This window comes from Mesoplodon mirus, assembly GCF_964341445.2.
Source record: "Mesoplodon mirus genome assembly, chromosome: 3".
Classification (NCBI taxonomy): Eukaryota; Metazoa; Chordata; class Mammalia; order Artiodactyla; family Ziphiidae; genus Mesoplodon; species Mesoplodon mirus.
In genome coordinates, this window is record NC_138978.1 from 176,701,202 (window position 1) to 176,718,460 (window position 17,259).

Here is a 17,259-nt window from a genome sequence, read left to right on the forward strand (position 1 = left end):
ATTTTCCAGAGTCCTAGAGTGTCCACTGATCCAAAGATAGTGGGGGGGGGACCAGTTGTCCATCCCTCACTAGACAGATGAGGAAGCTGAGGCCCTGAGAAGGGAGCATGAAGAAAGGCAGTGTGGGTTTAGTGGTCCCCTGATGGGGGAGTGGCATGGGATGGGGTCCGCCCTGGATGGAGAACACTGTGCCCTCTCCCTCCTCCCACCCCACTCTGAACCCGTCGGACCCTCGTCCCCTCTGAGCTCTGTTGCGGGGGTGTGACCAAGCAGGTGGTGAGAGCTGTGCACTTTTCTTCTGGACCCACCTAGACGTCTTCCCCGTGGGTGGAACAAACCATCACGTGGTTGGTCATCTCATGTAATTAGGTTTTCCCAGTGCTGCCCTCGTGCATTGTCTGTCCTGAGTGTTTGTGCAGCCTTCTGGGTGCTTAGATAAGAAACGCTGGCTTTCCTTAGCCTTCTTCGGAGATCTCCATCAGAAGGATCTAGGAAAAACACCCTTGTCGGTGAGGCCGCCCCTTTGTCACGTGGCCTGGCAGAGCGCTGCCTTCGCTTTAGACTAGGTCTTGGCAGTAGAGTGAGGGTTTCTGGGGTGGGGTAAACATTGCCAGGTTCGGTAGGGAAGAATTCTTCTCCTGAAACAGATTTTAACTTGAAGCCTTGATGACAGAAGCAGCTGAGTCTCACCAGAGAGAAAAAAACAAAGGAGACTGATTTAACCTTGGGCTCCAGCAGCTGGAGTCAGTCCAGCAACCTCAGTGTGGCTGCTAGCGGACGCTGCAGGACAGAGAATGAGGAACCGCCAGGGGTCCCCAGGGGTCCACTGTCCAGGCAGGACCACTCGTCACCTCCCTCTTCTGTAGAATTCCCAGCTTCTCCTTCCCAGCGCAGAGCCTTGGGGGTTTACTGGCTGTGGTTTTGCTGTCAGGAATCCACTTCTCAGGAGCTTGAAATGCTTCACTTCTCATCACTCCCTTCAGGGGCTTGTGTCTGGGGACACTTGCTCTTCATGTCTACAGCCCGTTCTTATTAAAGTAACTTAGGGATATTTTTATAGAGAGAAATGTTTATAGCTGGGGACAAAAAGGATTTTCTTTAAAGTAGTCATATAGGTGAAGGTTTAAATGTGGCTCTATCACTTACTTGTCTGAGGCTTGGGTTCTGCAAATGGAAATAATAATGATTACCTTGCATCCTTGCTGTGAAAATAAAATAAGAAGGTGCTCAATAAATGTTAGTTCTCCTTTCTGCCCAAGGAGCCCCTCCTACACACACACACATGCACACACACACACAGAGTTTTTACTTAAGAAATGTCTTGAGAAGGAGAAGTGCAGTGGAGAGAGAGTCCTGCGGGCTGGCTCACCCCTGTGTGCACCAAAGCCTTGGAGGCACTGCTGTCCCCAGGGAGTTCCCTTTAAAGTCTCAAACCTCTCACCTCTCAGAGGCAAGAGGTACCTCTGCTGGCACCGCATCTGCAAGTGCAGTAGGAGGTGACACGCTGCAGCTGGGTGATCGTGGCCTCTCTCGTCTTCCTCTGAGGGGCCCTTGCTGTTGGGATGCAAGAGGTCATTTTCCAGAGTCCTAGAGTGTCCACTGATCCAAAGAGCGTGGGGGCCCAGCCGTCCATCCCTCACTAGACAGATGAGGAAACTGAGAGGGGGCACAAAGAAAGGCAGTGTGGGTTTAGTTGTCCCCTGTTGGGGAAGTGGCGTGGAATGGGGTCAGCCCTGGATGGAGAATGCTCTGTCCTTCCCTTCCTCTGTGCCCAGAGCCTGTCAGATCCTTGTCCCCTTGATTCTGGGTGTTTTGCTCAGCCTGTCTGTAGAATGGGACAAAGCCCATAGATGCATGCCACGTAGTTGATGGAAGTGAAGTCCTCAGGGCTGCCTGCGCCGTGAGCCTGGCACTCACCTCTTGTCCTGTGCCACAGGCAGGGGGTTCCCTGGTTTTGAATTCATCCTAAGCAGAAAGTAGTCGTTCTGTTTCTAATGTAGAGCTTTTCGTTTGCTTGTTTCTAGAGCAAATCATGGAGGAAAATAAAAAACATGGTGCATTGGTCTCCCTTTGTCATGTCCTTCAAGAAGAAGTACCCCTGGATCCAGCTGGCAGGACACGCAGGTAGCCACAGCTCTCCCGGACTTTCTGGCAGGATGTCCGGCTCTCTGGGGAGGCGTCCAGTGCGTGTGGGGGACGGGCCTGGCCCTGGATGCTCCCGGGGATGAAGCATCTGAATAGGTGCTCCCCGAGAGACTTCGTGGTCTGCAGTCGCAGGCGTACTTGAGAGACGGGCCTTAACACTGCCTCAAAAATGCACATGGACACCCTCCCTGTCCACAGTCTGTGCCACCTCTTCACAAGTCACACACATTCCCCCCTCAGTCTCTCTGTCTCTTTCAATCTTTCTTTCAATCTCTCTTCCATTTTAACTCAATAAAACAGTTGAAGTCATCAGTCTTTATAGCTTGCCTGCCATTTGTCACCTGGGACAAAGAGACAAAGCTAAGTGCTTCCCTGAGTGCCTGTTGTATGCCCTCATCAAGGTGCTCCTCTGGGTGACAATACGTATGCAGATATAGTGTCTGCTCCGAAGGAGCTCGTAGCTTGTGAGAGAGGCAGGCAGGTTGCCCCAAGAGTGTTAAGACATAGTGGAGTACCGGCTGCAGTGGCCACGCCCTGGGCTAGCCATGAGGTCTCCAGGTGGCCCCTCAGTGACAGGGGAGGATGTCTAGAGCTGTCTAGCCCACTCATGGTGGTCCTTTGGTGGGCATCATCCCCAGGGGACAATTCAGTGGCCGCCTGTGGACTTCAGGCCAGCACAGGGCCTGATATTTTTTTTTTACACCCTTAACCACGTTGGCCCAGACCCCAAGGCAGGTGGATGGACATCCTTCCTCAATACTTACCTGAGGGTGTGGCTCAGAAGGAACACCGCCCAGCCGGGCAGAGCCTTGGACCGCTGCTTCTCAGCCGGTCTCCCTCTCCTGGCGCTAAATCCGCTTCTATCGGGGCTTCTCCTCCACTGAGACCGGAGACACTTTCGTGGCTGGGAAGCAGGGTCGATGGTGGGGTTGGGAGGTGGTGGTCACACAGAGAGGGGTGAATAGGTCCTGGCACAGACCTCTCACTTCGCCTTGCTCACCCTCCAGCGGTGAGCACTGGTGTCCTTCCATCTTCAGAGGAGGAGCCTGGGGTCTGGGAAGTCGGGGAGCCAGCCCAGAGTTGCCGTCAGGGCACGGGGGGTGGGGAGTGGGGAACTGGGACTTGCACCCACTCCGCTTAAAGGGCTCGGTCCACCAGTGGGGACCTGGGCACACCTTCAGCCCCGTGCTTGGCAAGCTCCACAGCATCCCCGAGAGGCCCGGGCCCTGTGACGGAGGGCGTGTCTGGTAGGGGCAGGGGTCAGAGCCAGGAGGGCTCAGGCTGGGGACCCAGGGCCTCCTCCCACCTTGCTGTGCAGGGAGCTTCAAGGCGGCTGCCAACGGCAGGATCCTGAAGAAGCATTGTGAGTCGGAACAGCGCTGCCTGGACCGGCTGATGGCCGACGTGCTGAGACCCTACGTGCCTGCCTACCACGGGGACGTGGTGAAGGACGGGGAGCGCTACAACCAGATGGACGACCTGCTGGCCGACTTCGACTCGCCCTGCGTGATGGACTGCAAGATGGGCGTCAGGTGAGCCAGGCTCCTCAGATGGGGGCACACCCGCCCCTCAGCCCCCAGCTGGCCGGGCGGCAGATACCAGGCACGGCATTCCAGGCTTCCAGGAGGCCGGGCTTTCTGGGCTGTCCCTGAGGGCTCATGTGGGCGAGGCCGGGCCAGGGGTCTGGTTGGACCCGCTCTGCTCATCTCACATATGTGCTGGCTTTGCCCAGGACGGCCCCTTCCCTTCTCTGGTGAGCCAGGGGCCGGCGGGGGAGGGGACGGGAGCCGGTAGCCGGTGGGACCAGAAAGGGGACCTGGTGGATGCGGAGCCTCCCCAGGGAGAGGGCAGAGAGAACTGCCCATCTGGTCAGGTGGGATTGCTGGGGCGAGCAGGGGGCGGCTTCCCGTTAATGTGGGCTGCGAGGGGGAGACTGGAGTAGAGGTTGTTCTCATCCCACCCTCCCCGCCCCCGCACCCCAACCCCGAGCCAAAGAGGGAGCCGGTTAGCAGATTGTGTTGATTTGCCGAAAGAGACTTGCGCCTGTCATAAGGGTGCAATGGAGGAGAGAGGAGTGTGAGAGGCCCTGACAACAGTCACCAGCTTGCCGCATTCTGGACTGGGGCTGGCGGTGACCCCAGCCCAGTGGCACAGAGCCAGATGGGTATGTGGGCATGTGTGTGGAAATGGGTGTGTCCCCCCCCACCAGGCTCCTCCCAGAGAAGACCCGGGAGGGAAGGAGTGGGCTGGAGAAGACAGGGTGGAGGGCAGAGCCAGGAGGACCTGAGCCCCAGGCGCCTGAGCTCTGGGCCCTGCTTTGGCAGCAGGGTTTTCTCATCTCCTCTCAGACTCTGACCATTCCGTCTCAGGAGTCATGGAGTAGCTCCTTCCTGGCGGGTCAGTGGGTGGTGAAGTCCTCTGAAGCCTCAGAGAGCCGCCGACTGCAGGTGCCCAGACGGGACGGCCAGGCGTGGGCCTCCTCCATCCGGCCCGCCGCTCTCCGGGGAGACCAGGCTCCGAGACGCAGAGCTCACAGCTGGAGCCTGCGTTTGCTTTGGATGGTTTAAGCAGTTTTATTTCTTATAAGAGGAGCTTGAAAAAGGGGTGTGTGTGTGTGTGTGTGTGTCCTCAGGAAAGAAGCAGGCCAAGCCAGTCAGTTTTCCTTCCTTCCTCATTCCTCCTGGGAATTGTGTCATGAAATCAGACCCTGACACTGCAGGCTGACCCGCTGTGTTCCCTTGGCTTGGCCCCGAGGGCAGGGACGAAGGGGTGGGGAAGTAGAGACCCCACTCTTTGCACTGTCCCCAGCCTCTCTCTCCCTCCATCCAGGGGTCTCACCATCTCCAGCCCACAGGGAGAAAGAATGTCCCTCCAGCCACCACTTGGCCACTGCTCTCTCCAGAGTCTTATTTCTGTCCCTGGAAGGCCTTCCCGTGATGCACCAGGATGTGCCCTCTCAAGGGGAGACACATAAATATTCTGATCGGTATTCACTCAGACCGGGGCCAAAAAAAGTACACCCTGTGGGAAGAACGTGTGGCCAGTCCTAAAAGGCTGCCGGGGTGCCTGTCTGTTCCCTGGGAGGCTGCTGGGGACAGGAGCCTCCTCTCTTACCAAGGCTGCCCCATCCCCCTGCTGCCTGGAGCTTCTGTCCCAATGCACCCAGGGCTCTCAGGAGAGACCCAGAGTGACCAGCAAGGCTGGGACGTGTTTAACCCAGTCCTGGGCAGGGCCGCCTGGAGGCTGAGGGAGGAGGTGTGTGAGGATCCCATATGGCGGGGAGGAGGTAGGTCTCCCCAGGACCAGTCCCACCCCTGCACCCCCTTCCCTGTCTCACGGGTCCTGAGGATGGGGTGGAGGCCCTTCTGTGCTCCGAGTGCTGGGTGTTCCTTACAGCCGCCCTGGCAGATGGGCCACCATCCAGTCTGAGCAGGAGAACCTTTGACACCAGAGGCTAAGGGACTCCCCAGGGCCACACAGCCAGGCAGTCACACAGCCTGCCTCTGCACCAGGCCTCTGACTACCAGGTCGAGCCTGGGCTGCAGCTTGGCACTCCCCAAGGGTTCTGCACTTGCCAGAGGGAGGGGAGGCCGCAGCCCAGGGCCACCACAAACCCTGAGTCCGGGGCATGAGAGGTGGAGACTTGTCACAGACTTGTCACAGTGGTGGAAGGGCTGGCTGGTCAGCAGACCCGGCCATGGTGAGGCCTGAGGAAAAGGTGATGCAGCCACCTGTAGTGTCCTAACGAGGGGTGTCTTGGGACCCCAGTTCCACAAGGACATAAGCTCACATTGCTCTAGGGCGTTTTCTTAGGTTTGACCCCATATCTCTTGTGTGTCATGTAGCCTGCCGTGGAGAATCAGGAGTGTCTTCCTGACCTCTGGACCAGGGCTGGCAGGTGGAGACCAGAGCTGTCTGTAGCACCTGTGCCCTGGTGGGAAGCAGGTTGGAGAGAGCGTGGTGGGAAGTGGATGGCTTTGGTGTATCACCTGTTGGCTCCCCATGGGCTGGCTGCCTTCCTGAGGGGAACACTGCCTTTACTTAGTCTTGTGGCTTCACCCAGCAGGCTTCATGGACGTGTGACCTTCCTGCTGGGGTGGGCAGGGTGGGCCGGACCAGTGTCAGGACACCAGGGTTGGGGAGGCTTTGCAGCTCTCCTCCCGGTGGACCCTTGACCCCACCACCAGGCTCGTGACCCCTGTAGGCATCTCTGCCTGGCCCCTTTCCTCTCCCAGAGGGTGAGCAACTCTGCCCAGACTGCGCTGCACAGGCCCTTTCTGGAGCAAGCCCCATGTGGAAAGGGATTTGACAGTGAGGGCTGCTTCCTGCTTAAGGAGCTACTGAGAAGTCTTTTCAGAAGTGCACCACCCACCCACCCGCAGGCCCCTGCAGCGGACTCAGGAGCATCGGGGACGGCAAACCCTTTGCCCACCACACAGCGCGTACACACAAATACACACACGGGCCAGCATGACACAGATCCATGCAAAAGCAGCCTGCCTCACAGCTCTGCCCTGTAGCGCTCATCGGCACTGACCTGGCTCTGCACGCAGTAGTGTTTGTACATGCACGTGTGCGTGCATGGACGTGCATACAGTAGTGTGTGCATGCGCATGTGTGTGTGTGTGTGTGTGCGCGTGTGCAAGGGCACAACCAAGCACAGAACCTCCTTACGGTCTGCATCACCCGCTGGAAGGTCCTAAATGACCAGACCCAAGTTCACCACCAAGGATTTGCTTTTTTCTTGAAAGAGTTGGTACAGTGGTTCTGGAAGCTTATCTTTTAAAGGATTTGACCAGTCTGTTCTGGGTCCCACACCGGCAGGTTGGAGGTATGGTGGGAAACAGTAGAGCAAGTCCCCGGGGACAGATGGAGAGTGGAGGCTGGGCCTGCCGTCACAGGCCGCCGTGTGGGCAACGCCCACGCACACGGGCCCGGGGAGAAGACTTCCCTCTACTCAGCTGACGCTGCGGATTCCTGTTTCAGGAAGGGTCACAGGCAGCAGCTGAGCCCACTGTGGGGGAGAAGGGGAGTTTAAAATAGGAGCAGGGAGGAGGGTGGGCGTTTGATGTGCAACGGGGGTGACTCACCCCGTTGGCGAAGGGGGCCAGGGAGGCGGCCTGGGGCCAGGAAGCCGGTCTCGGGCTGCCCAGATCCTGTACTGTCCCCACTCCTGTTACCTCTGTCAGTTCCTAGGAGACCCCTGCCAGCCCGTGCGGAGGGCAGGGCGGTGAACAGTTTACTTGGCCACGTTGTCTTGAGGCCTGGGGTCCGAGGGATAGGAAGAGCCCAGCACATCTCTGCGGTAGAAAAAGAGCCCCGAGGCTTTGCCTCCCATCACGGGCTTCTCCCTCCAGCACCCTCCCTCCAGGCCTTCTGGCCTGAAGGTGCTCCCTCTTCGGAGAGAGCCCTTAGGCTGCCGGGGCACCAGGGAGATGGGTGGTGTGGATGAAACGCACTCCCCGACTCACACAGGTGCTGGCTTACGAAGCCCTCGCCTCGTGGAAGGCAGCCCGGGGGGACAGCTGGACCCTGAGCGGACCCGCCCTCAGCCCCCTTCCCCACCCTCACGCCAGCAGGATGAGCCGCCAAGCTGCCCCTCTCTTCCTCCCTCCTCTGTTGGTCCTGTGAGGTGCCCAGAAGGAAGAGCTCCTTGGGCTTTGTCGGGCCTCCCCAGTGCTCTTGGAACGAAGCTGCTCGCATTAGGCAAGGCTGGCCTGTGCTCGGTCAACAGCCAGGCCCAGCGCAAGCAGATGTGCGCCTGTCCGGGATGAGGCTGACTTGGCTAAGCTGACTGCAGCCCTCGGGCAAGGCACCAGTGGGCCGCGCTCCGGCCACTGGCCCTCATGTGGGTTCCCCTCCCTCCCAGGACCTACCTGGAGGAGGAACTCACCAAGGCCCGGAAGAAGCCCAGCCTCCGGAAGGACATGTACCAGAAGATGATAGAGGTGGACCCAGAGGCCCCTACCGAGGAGGAGAAAGCCCAGAGGGCTGTGACCAAGCCACGATACATGCAGTGGAGGGAGACCATCAGCTCCACGGCCACGCTTGGGTTTCGGATCGAGGGCATCAAGGTGAGGACAGCCAGCGGTGGCCTGAGGCTGCCTGAGCCGCCCCGCTCCTGGGTGGGGAAGGGACTGGGTCCTGGGGCTCCAACAGCATTCACCCAGCGGTCCTGGCTGCTCTCAAGACCCTACGGAGGCTGTAAGATTCCTCCCCATACGGGCCCAGGGCATGGGCAGCCAGCCCCAGGGACAGACATTTGGGGAAACTGGCCTACTCCTTGGTCTGGGTCTGGGTGGGATGGCCATGTAGGGGGCTGGGGCCTTGGAGCAGGGCTGGCTTCTAGCCCCACCCAGCGTTGAGCCCTCCACCGAGGACCCTACATCTAGCCCAGACCATGCCCAGCACTGAGACCCCACCCAGAAGGCAGCTTGCTGCATGCCAGTGCTGGGAGCTAGCTCATTCTTCCCAGGGCCCGAAAATCAGGACTGGCAGTGAGATGCAGCCAAGGGAGGGAGCGTGCCGGCTGCCTCTGACATCCGAGCCATCTGCCTGGGAGGCAGGACTAGGCGCTGCTCCTCCGGTCACCAAGCCCCTCTGGGGAGGCTGCACCGAGGCCACCCCCAACGTCTGGGCCACCTCATTCTCTTTTCTTTCCTCTTCACTCTCCCAAGAAGCGCCTGAGAATGCTCTCCCTAGACCCAGGCTCCCACACGCCTCCTTTGCTGCTAGATTTGAGAGCCTCTGCTCAGACACACGCTTCACCCCAAGGAGCGGGGCTGTGAGGCGCTGGCCCCTCGGTCTCAGGCAGCCGTCTCTCTCAAGCAGTGGACAGTCCGAGCGTGCTCGGGTTTCTGTTCTCTGCCCATTCTTGGCCCATGTTGGCCAGCCCTCGAGTCAGAGTAGGGCAGCGGGGAGCCCTGACTCACGAGCGAGAGAAGCCAGGACAGCCTCCTTGCCGATGGCATTGGCCGGAAGTTTCTGCGGGGCAGTGCCTCGCTGCCGATGGTTTCGAGTGGGGCAAAGTTTTCGCCTTCCCCTGTGACAGCTGCTTTACGATCTCCAGGCTGAGAAAGCCATCTGCCCCTCCCCTGTCTTCTGAAACCGGCTTTTGCTGTATTTTTGGATCCAGTGGGAGAGTAAATTATATGCTCATCTTCCTCCTCTTAAGGCTCCTTTCCTTTCTGTATCTGTTTGAAACAGTCTGCTTTTCCCTTGACCTCTCTCTCCGTCTCTCGCTGGATCTCCTGGTCTCTGTCCACTGTCCAGCTGCAGGAACGGCCAACAGCCCATCTTCTCGGGCTGGGGGCCGGCCAGCTCCGAAAGAAGCCAGCTGCCTTCACCAGCACACCCCCGCCTCCCCCGTCCCTGGTCCAGGAAAGGCCCTGCAGAGACCCCTGTGGGGAAGGCCCAGCCCTCGGCTCTCTCCCTCTGGCCAGGGTCCTGCCTATTCTTGCAGAGGCAGCGACAGTGCTGGGCTCCACCCTGGTGGCGCACAGACGCACGTCTGGGGGCCTAGTGGAGCCAGCCTTTCTCACCCTTTGATCTTAAAGAACAGCTTTCCTCGTAGAGATGCTAAGCCCCACGTGCTGCCTGAACAGCCTGCAACAGACAGTACTGGTCTCAGGAAATGGAGCCATTCCGTGCACTGGGTGGGGAAGGGAGCGGGCTGGGCTGTGTCATATCCTCGCTTTCAGGGAGCCTAAGTAAGAGACCTTCCATTACAAGGGAATTGAGCTGAGCTTGGGGCAAGGAGCGCCTCTCTCCTGTGGTGAGGGAGGGTGTCCCTGGGCAGCAGAGACTCTCAGGCACCCCGGTTCCAGGGACCCGGCCCCTCATGGAAGCAGAGGCCCGTGCATCTCCCTCAGCCCCCTGTTGCTCACACTCAGGACCCTCAGGACGGATGGGCGGGCCCCGCAGCCTTGCTCCCCCAGTCTTGGTCCAAGCGCCCCTCGGGCCTCCGGGCTTTCCTAATGCCGTTTACTCTGCCTGGGACGCTGGTGCCACCCACTGTGTTCTCAACCAGGGCGCAGGACAGGCTCCCCTGTGCCGTGCAGTCGGATTAACCACACGGCACCTGCTTCCTTGTGCCCCGTGTGGGCACCTGGCTGCCTGGGGGTCAGCCTGGGGCTCGTGGCTCTGAGGCACTGTGTCATTCTTCTTCTCAGAAAGAAGATGGCTCCGTGAACCGGGACTTCAAGAAGACCAAAACGAGGGAGCAGGTGATCGAGGCCTTCAGAGAATTCACTAAAGGAAACCGGAACATCCTGGTGAGTCGGGTGCCCCCTGCGAAGGGGTCGGGCCGTGTGGTCTCCGGGCAGGGGTAGCTGCACCCCCTCTGGAGGTTCTTGCCCAGCCCGAGACGGAGCCGAGGTTCCCACACAGAAAACCCTGGCCCCAAACTTCTGCTTGGAAGGTGAAGAGGGAGGTGGTGTGGTTGTCAGCCCGTCCAGCGGGTGAACACGCGCTCACTCTTTCCCTTAGCCAGCAGCTCAGCTCCCAAAAATGTCTCCATCCCCTTCAGAGCAACCCTTTCCAATGCCCGTATTCCTCTAGCACCCACTGCAGGCCAAGTATTGTGCCAAGTGCTCACCAAACCCTCGTAGCAGCCCTCTGCAGCGGGTTGGCATCCTTGTCCCCATTTTACAGATGAGGAGACTGAGATGTCAAGGGCACACAGCTAGGAAAGGGGGAGCTGGAGCTCACACCCAGGTGGGCCAGCAGCCTGCTGGTCCCTGCACTTCTAGGCCTGGCTGGGCCTCCACCAGGCTGAGACTGAGGGAGGGAGGTGTGCGGGCATTGCGAGGCGAGGTGCCGCGTCACCCTCCCCAGCCAGAACTGATGGGCTCTCTGAGCCTGGAGGTGTGGGTGGCAGAAGTTCACAACAAAGTGACTTCATTCGCCGCAGGCAGGCTGCTGGACAGATGCTCTGGGCACTGGGATCAGCTGAGGGTAGGGTGTGTTGAGTCCCCACACCCCAAGGACAGGGCACCCTGTGACAATCAGAGACCTGGGTACACCAGGGACCTGAGCCCTGGAGCCCCTGTGAGAGGCACCTTCCCCTGCACAGGCTCCCGGGATGCTGAGTGGGGAGGGCTGGACCCAGACAGCCTTTCTCCAAGGGGACTCAGCACCGGCTGGAACTGGAGAGTTTCCCTACCGCCCCCTTTTCCAGCTGGGAGACTTCGCTTGGCCCATGGTAAGAGCCGAGGCTTCAGTCACGGGGTAGGCACCCCAACTCTTCCATAGCTGGAGCCTCTGGACTCCGGGTCAGCGGCCGGGGAGGATTCCGGCTCCTCAGCAGAGTTTGCCACAGAACGTGCGCTGCCTGCACCCGGACGAGAGGGATTATTCCTGGTCCTGAGCCCCGGGCTGGCGCTGCTTCAAATGGGCGTCAAGGGACCCTATGTGCCTGTGTGCGACAGGCTTCCCTCGCAGCCCCTGGGGAGGGCGGGCACCCCCAGGGCCAGCACAGCTCTGTGGAGAGGCCACTGGCAGAGATATCTGTGGCTCTGGCTCTCTTATTCTGTTCTTTTCAAGAGTTCAGGGCACTGAAGTTTGTATCAGGAAGACAAGCACCATGGCAACCGGGCTCTCTGGGTGCTGCTTCCACACTGCTGGAGTTCCAGAATAGACTTAACCCTCGTGCGAGGGGCTCCTGGAGGCCTCCCGGCTGTTCGGGAACTGTCCCCCGCTCCCCCGTCCCCAAACCGCGCCTCCTGTCACAAAGCAGTGTGTAGTGGAGTGAGGGTGGGACCAGGGCCCCAGCTGCTCCGCCTTCTTTGAGCCTCAGTTTCTTCATTTCTAGATGAGGAGGTTGGAATAAACAGGGTGTAAGGCCCTCTCACGCTGACGCTCAGAGACTCTAAGGGGCCAAATAGCACCTGAAATCTACCTCCCACACCCACGTGTTTAAAAACCTGGTCATCTTTCTGTTCCCAGATCGCCTACCGGGACCGGCTGAAGGACATTCGGGCCACCCTGGAAGTCTCTCCCTTCTTCAGGTGCCATGAGGTAGGTGTTGGGCTTTGTCCTCGGGGACAGAGAGCCGTGTTCCGTGTGGTTGGCCACGACCCCTGGGCACACCCGCCTGAGCTGTGGGCCTGACCCCCGTGCTAGCAGACCTGCTTGCTCCTAGACGGGCCGCCCATAAGGCAGGAGTGGAGCCGGCTCGGCCCGGCTCTGCCCTGTGTGGCTGCACTGGGTCCGCCCATCCTGGAAGTGCCCTCTTCTCCCTTTGTCCTCACTGAAGCCCAGTGTCCCTGGGTCCTTGGCTTCTCCTGGGGTCTCTCTGTCTTCTCAGCTTTGTGCAGCCTGCAGAGCTTCCTCCAGCTGGCCTGCTTTCTTTGGAGGACAGCCTGCGGCCAAGGCTGAAAGGACCTGAGGCCGAAGAGCCGCCCATGACCTCCTGCGTGGACGGAAGGACCGCGGCTGCCCACTTGGCAGCCCCAGGCTTCGTCACAGCTTTGCCTCCCCCTTCTTCAGCACTTTGCTGTTATTTCCTGAAAAACTGTTTTGCTGTACTCTTTCTGGAGTTTCACTTGGAAACTTCAGGTCCAGACCGAGGCCAAATTAGCTGGGGCTTCTGCTTTTTTCCATCTGGGAAGAGAAAGCCCCCTTCTCTGAGCTCAGCACATCCAGGGGGTCTTCCCTGCCCCGGCCGGGGCCCTGGGAGCTAGAAGGACACTTCAGCACCTCCCCACACCCCCATGTCTCCTTCGGGCCTCACACAGGTGACCCAGGGGGTTGGAGGGTGTGTTCATATTTGGGAAAGCACCTTACCCCACGCAGGTGCTCTGACCTGGCCCACAGCAGGGAGGGGTCTTGGTGCCCGTTGTCCCTGGCAGAGACCGTGAGCAAAGACCAGCCCCAGAAGCCCTGTCTGCCCAGGACTTGCAGCAGGTGTGCTCCCGGGCTGGGGATGACCTGGGCCTGACGGCCCGCCCTCCCCCGGGAGCTGTGAGTGCCTTGGGACAGGGTCCTTTTCAGTCTCCCCACAGACAGGCGTGTGGCATCTCCTTGGCACCTCCCCCTCGGGCAGTTGGGGAGCATTCAGAGGTGCTGAGGGATGGGTTAGCTGTGGTCTAGAAATAGAGGAAAGTGTGCAGGTTGGGACTGGGGGATGGGGACGGGGTCTGCCCTCCTGGACATTCCTCCCTGGCGGTGTGGGCGGTCATTGTTCTGGGTCCCATGTCCCCCGTCCATGGCGTGGCCACTCAGGCAGCCTCTGCTGCTCAGATGAGAATGGAGGACGGAGCCCATCGGCTGAGCAAAGCTCGCTCCACTTCCCTGAGGTCTCAGGCTTTTCCAAGCCCCCCCTAAGGTGCCGGCTTGCTGTCTGGAGGGCAGGGCGGGGCCCCAGCCCTTCCCCGCCTCACCCCCCTGCTCCCCTCCAGGTCATCGGCAGCTCCCTCCTCTTCATCCACGACAAGAAGGAACAGGCCAAGGTGTGGATGATCGACTTTGGGAAAACCACGCCCCTGCCCGAGGGCCAGACCCTGCAGCATGACATCCCGTGGCAGGAAGGGAACCGGGAGGACGGCTACCTGTCGGGTCTGAACAACCTCGTGGACATCCTGACGGAAATGTGCCCGGGCGCCCCCCTCTCCTGAGGCCACCCTCCGCCCCACCTCGTCGCCACCCTGGCCTCTTCTCCCCCTTGCTTCCCTTCTTCTGAATTTTTCCTTCACTTCCACCTGGGTGCAAAGCCCTAGAACTGACCCTCCCGAACGGCACTACAAGACACTTTGTAGACGAGAGGAGATGAGATTTTCTAGTTACTGCCTGATTGAAGGGTTTGGAGCCGGGGCTTCCATTTTGCTTTCTCAATAGGATCCTCCTACTAGCAGAGAAATGCCCAAACCCAGGCTTGGCCGCCTGCAGGGAGGTCAGTAGGGTTTAGACCTGGAGGGAGGTTCAGGTAGCCGCGGGGTTCCTGGCTCCAGCGGGGACCCTAACAGAAGAGCCCCCGACCCCAAGCCTCTGGGCAGGTTACCTGTGGAGGCCCGCTGCCCCCTGGTGGCCAGTGCCATGGGCGCCACTGTTAGGCACAGCTGGTTCCTGCCCCATCCTCTCAGCCTGGGGATGGGCTGGTGCTGTAAAAATAGGTGCCTGGTGCCAGGCTTCCTGGTATTTGGGGCATAAAACCACTGGGAACAGAATGTTGGCCATGAATAAAGTACCCTCTGCTTAGCAGCCTAGGGACTCCGAGGGATGCTGTGGTGGCCTCTGTAGGGCTGCTAAAGCAGAGACCCCATCCATCCGGTATTGAAACCCTCCAGCATTGGGACAGACCCAGGAGCCAGAAGTCCAGATCCAACTGGACTGTGCTCTCTGACACTGGCCTTCCCAGGAGGGGGCAGGCAGGAACTGTGTTCTCCCGTCTGTGATTTTCGCCCGTGAATTCAGAGGGACATTCTGCAAACCTGAGCTTCCAGGGATGCCACCCAACCCCCAGAGCCACCTGTACCTCCCACTCCCCACCTTACTGTGACAGGGTCCTCGGGGCTGGATGGCAGTGGGCCAGGGCCCAGGCAGCCCCAGGGGGAAAAAGACAGAACCTTCCAAGGACATTCCTCTCCTGTCCCCTCACCTCCCAACTTCCTGGTGCCAGGTGGTCCACCTGCTGCACACCCAGGTTGCTCATGAGGCCCAGGGTCCCCAGCAGTTATGGGGCAGAGCTCCAGGCCAGCGCTAAGCAGGGAGGAGGCAGGAAGCTGGCTTACTGCCATCATCCCCCTCCCCACTGCCCCCGAAATAAGTCTTAACAGCCTGAAGGGCTTAGACCCGCTTCCCAGATACGGTGTGAGCAGCTTCCAGAGTATGTGGAGGGTGCCAGGCATCTCTTCCTGGCATCTCTAGGTTGCTTGAAGATTCACAAGGAACCAACTGTAAGCCTTACTTTAATTGTAAAGCAAGTAGGTCTGTATTATTGAGAAGAATGTAAATTTGCGTGAGTTCTAAAGAACAGAAGTCCAGCTCTTTGGCCATTTGGAGCTGGGCCCCAGGTGTTCACCTTTGCTGTCGGAGGTTGGACCCATTGCTCTGCAGGGAGCTGCTCCAGGGACACTTGGAGATGATGTGTCCCCAGGGGTGTGTGCCTGGAGGACCAATCCAGAGGGAAGCCTTCCTGGGCTGCCCCCTGTCACCACAGGGTCTCTGGAGGAACTGTCAAGTTGCCCACGTGACACGTTCGTTTCCCTTTTCATGCTGGGTGAGTGACGGTTGGTGGGGGCAGAGGTAGGACACATGAGGATGCATAAGTACAGAGTTTAAAAATGGAAATCACTTTTGAACTTCCTGGCTCTTGATCAAAACAGCAGTGAGCTCCTGTGTGGGCTGCCTTGCTAAAGGTCACAGCCCCTCCCGGCTGAGCACGAGAGACCTTGTGACACCACATGACCCTAGAAGGCAGAAGCACCAAAGTCAGCCCGGGGTCTTGGGAGCTGTAGTCAGCTGGGTGAGAAGGGACCCCGGGGGTCTGGGCTGCTCCTGTCTGCGGGGAAGGGACGTCATTAATTCAGATGTAAAAGTTCTACAACTATGGGCTGGCCAAGTGCCCTCATTCTATCTATGAAAAAAGTTTGCTAAAGCAAATTAATGCTATGAACAAAAATTACAGGGGACCAACTTAACCAATTGAAGAGAACAAACTTTCCAAGCACTTTAAGCAGGCACCAGTTGTTTGCAAACAATGTGCTAACATGCCAGTGACTTGTTCATTAAAGGAGGCCCATAGGGCCTCTTCCTGGCAATCCTTTGCTTTGAGTTACAGTATATATGTGAATGGTAGAAAGTGGCATCTTTCTAGGGTTATGCTATTAGGGGTTTGGGGGTTTTGTAGCTCCCATGCTAGTTCTCTTGCACACCTACTCTCTCTCTCTCTCAACCCATTCTCCCCTCTGTCCCCCACTCCCTTGACCGAGCGGGATAGATGGATCCTGGAATGTGATTTCCCAGAACCCCTGCCCAGGCGGTCTGAAAACCTTCCCCAGCCAGCCTGGTCCAGGCTGGGACTCCCTGGGTCCCGGCCGTGCAGGTGCCAGGAGGGTGGGATGACGTGTGCACACCTGCGCACAGGTGAGTGGGCGCCCTTTCTGCCCTGTCTTCGTGGGGCCCCGGGGCTCTTGGGGTTCAACACTGCTCAGCAGTGGAGGAGGTTTCTCAACTGCTTGTCCCAGATGTGCCTTTAGTGTCATGTAAGAAGTTTTTAAGTTATATTTATTTCGTCGGGTTTTTTTAATTGCACAAAACACTAAGTCTGAGAGGCTGGATTCTGTTTCTCCTTTAAAGCTTTGCCTTCTTTCTGAGCTTCCTTACCCACCCCATGGAAGGAGCCGGATGCAGCCCTGGCCATCCTCCCACCCCACCCCGCCACCCTCCGCCATGGACTCTTTCCACGCTTCGCTGTATTTAGCTTTGAGTTTCTCTGCGTCTGGTCAACCCCCGTGTGTATATAACCCAGGCCGTTGCTTGGGGAGAAGCAGGGCGCTCACCCCCCGCCAGTGCCTTTTTCTGGAGGAGAGAACTCCCCTGAGCCTCCTCCTTCCTTCTGCACCCCTCTCCCCGCCACACCTTTGGAGAAAACTGAGCTGTTGCAAACCCCCGCACAGTGCCTGTCAAACAGACTGCAGATGCTCTGTACTTTCCAGAATAAAGGCCCTGGAGACCACGGTGCTGGGTGCCGTCTGCGTGTGGTCCTTCTCACCCCAAGCCCTCCAGGGGTGTCTGGGGGTGAGTGGGTCTTTGGAAGCTGGAGGACCCAGGGGGGGCTATGACAACCCCCAGGGGTGGGGGTCAGATTGGGTAATATTTTAATCTGCAAAGGATTTTAAACACTCTTCAAAACTGCTCTTTTCTGCTCTCTCCATGAAAACTTTTACGTAGCAGCTCAGGGACGAAGCAACAAAGTGCTCCCCACCTCCCCCCAACCCACCCGGGCTGGCGGAGCTGCCAGCCGCTTTTGCTTATGGAGCCTCTCTCTCTCTGTACAAAGCACTGGATGCTTGCATCTGTAGTCCCCTTTGATCCCTGTATTAACTCCATGACTAAGGCTGTATAGTCTACAGATGGGGAAACTGAGGCTTAGAACGAACACCTTGACCTGGGTAA

General features: G+C 58.8%; 1 protein-coding gene across 2 annotated transcripts in view; it reads left to right on the plus strand.

The window, feature by feature from the left end:
- ITPKB (inositol-trisphosphate 3-kinase B) overlaps positions 1-16,821 on the plus strand; it is a 97,636-nt gene extending 80,815 nt beyond the window's left edge. For both annotated transcript variants that reach the window (XM_082613774.1, XM_082613775.1), the window contains 6 exons: positions 2,025-2,124; positions 3,464-3,677; positions 8,015-8,219; positions 10,317-10,418; positions 12,091-12,162; positions 13,545-16,821. In XM_082613774.1, coding sequence (XP_082469900.1) covers positions 2,025-2,124; positions 3,464-3,677; positions 8,015-8,219; positions 10,317-10,418; positions 12,091-12,162; positions 13,545-13,760 — 909 coding nt within the window. In that variant the 3' untranslated portion in view covers positions 13,761-16,821. The remainder of the gene's footprint in view (positions 1-2,024; positions 2,125-3,463; positions 3,678-8,014; positions 8,220-10,316; positions 10,419-12,090; positions 12,163-13,544) is intronic.
- The last annotated feature ends 438 nt before the right edge of the window (positions 16,822-17,259 follow it).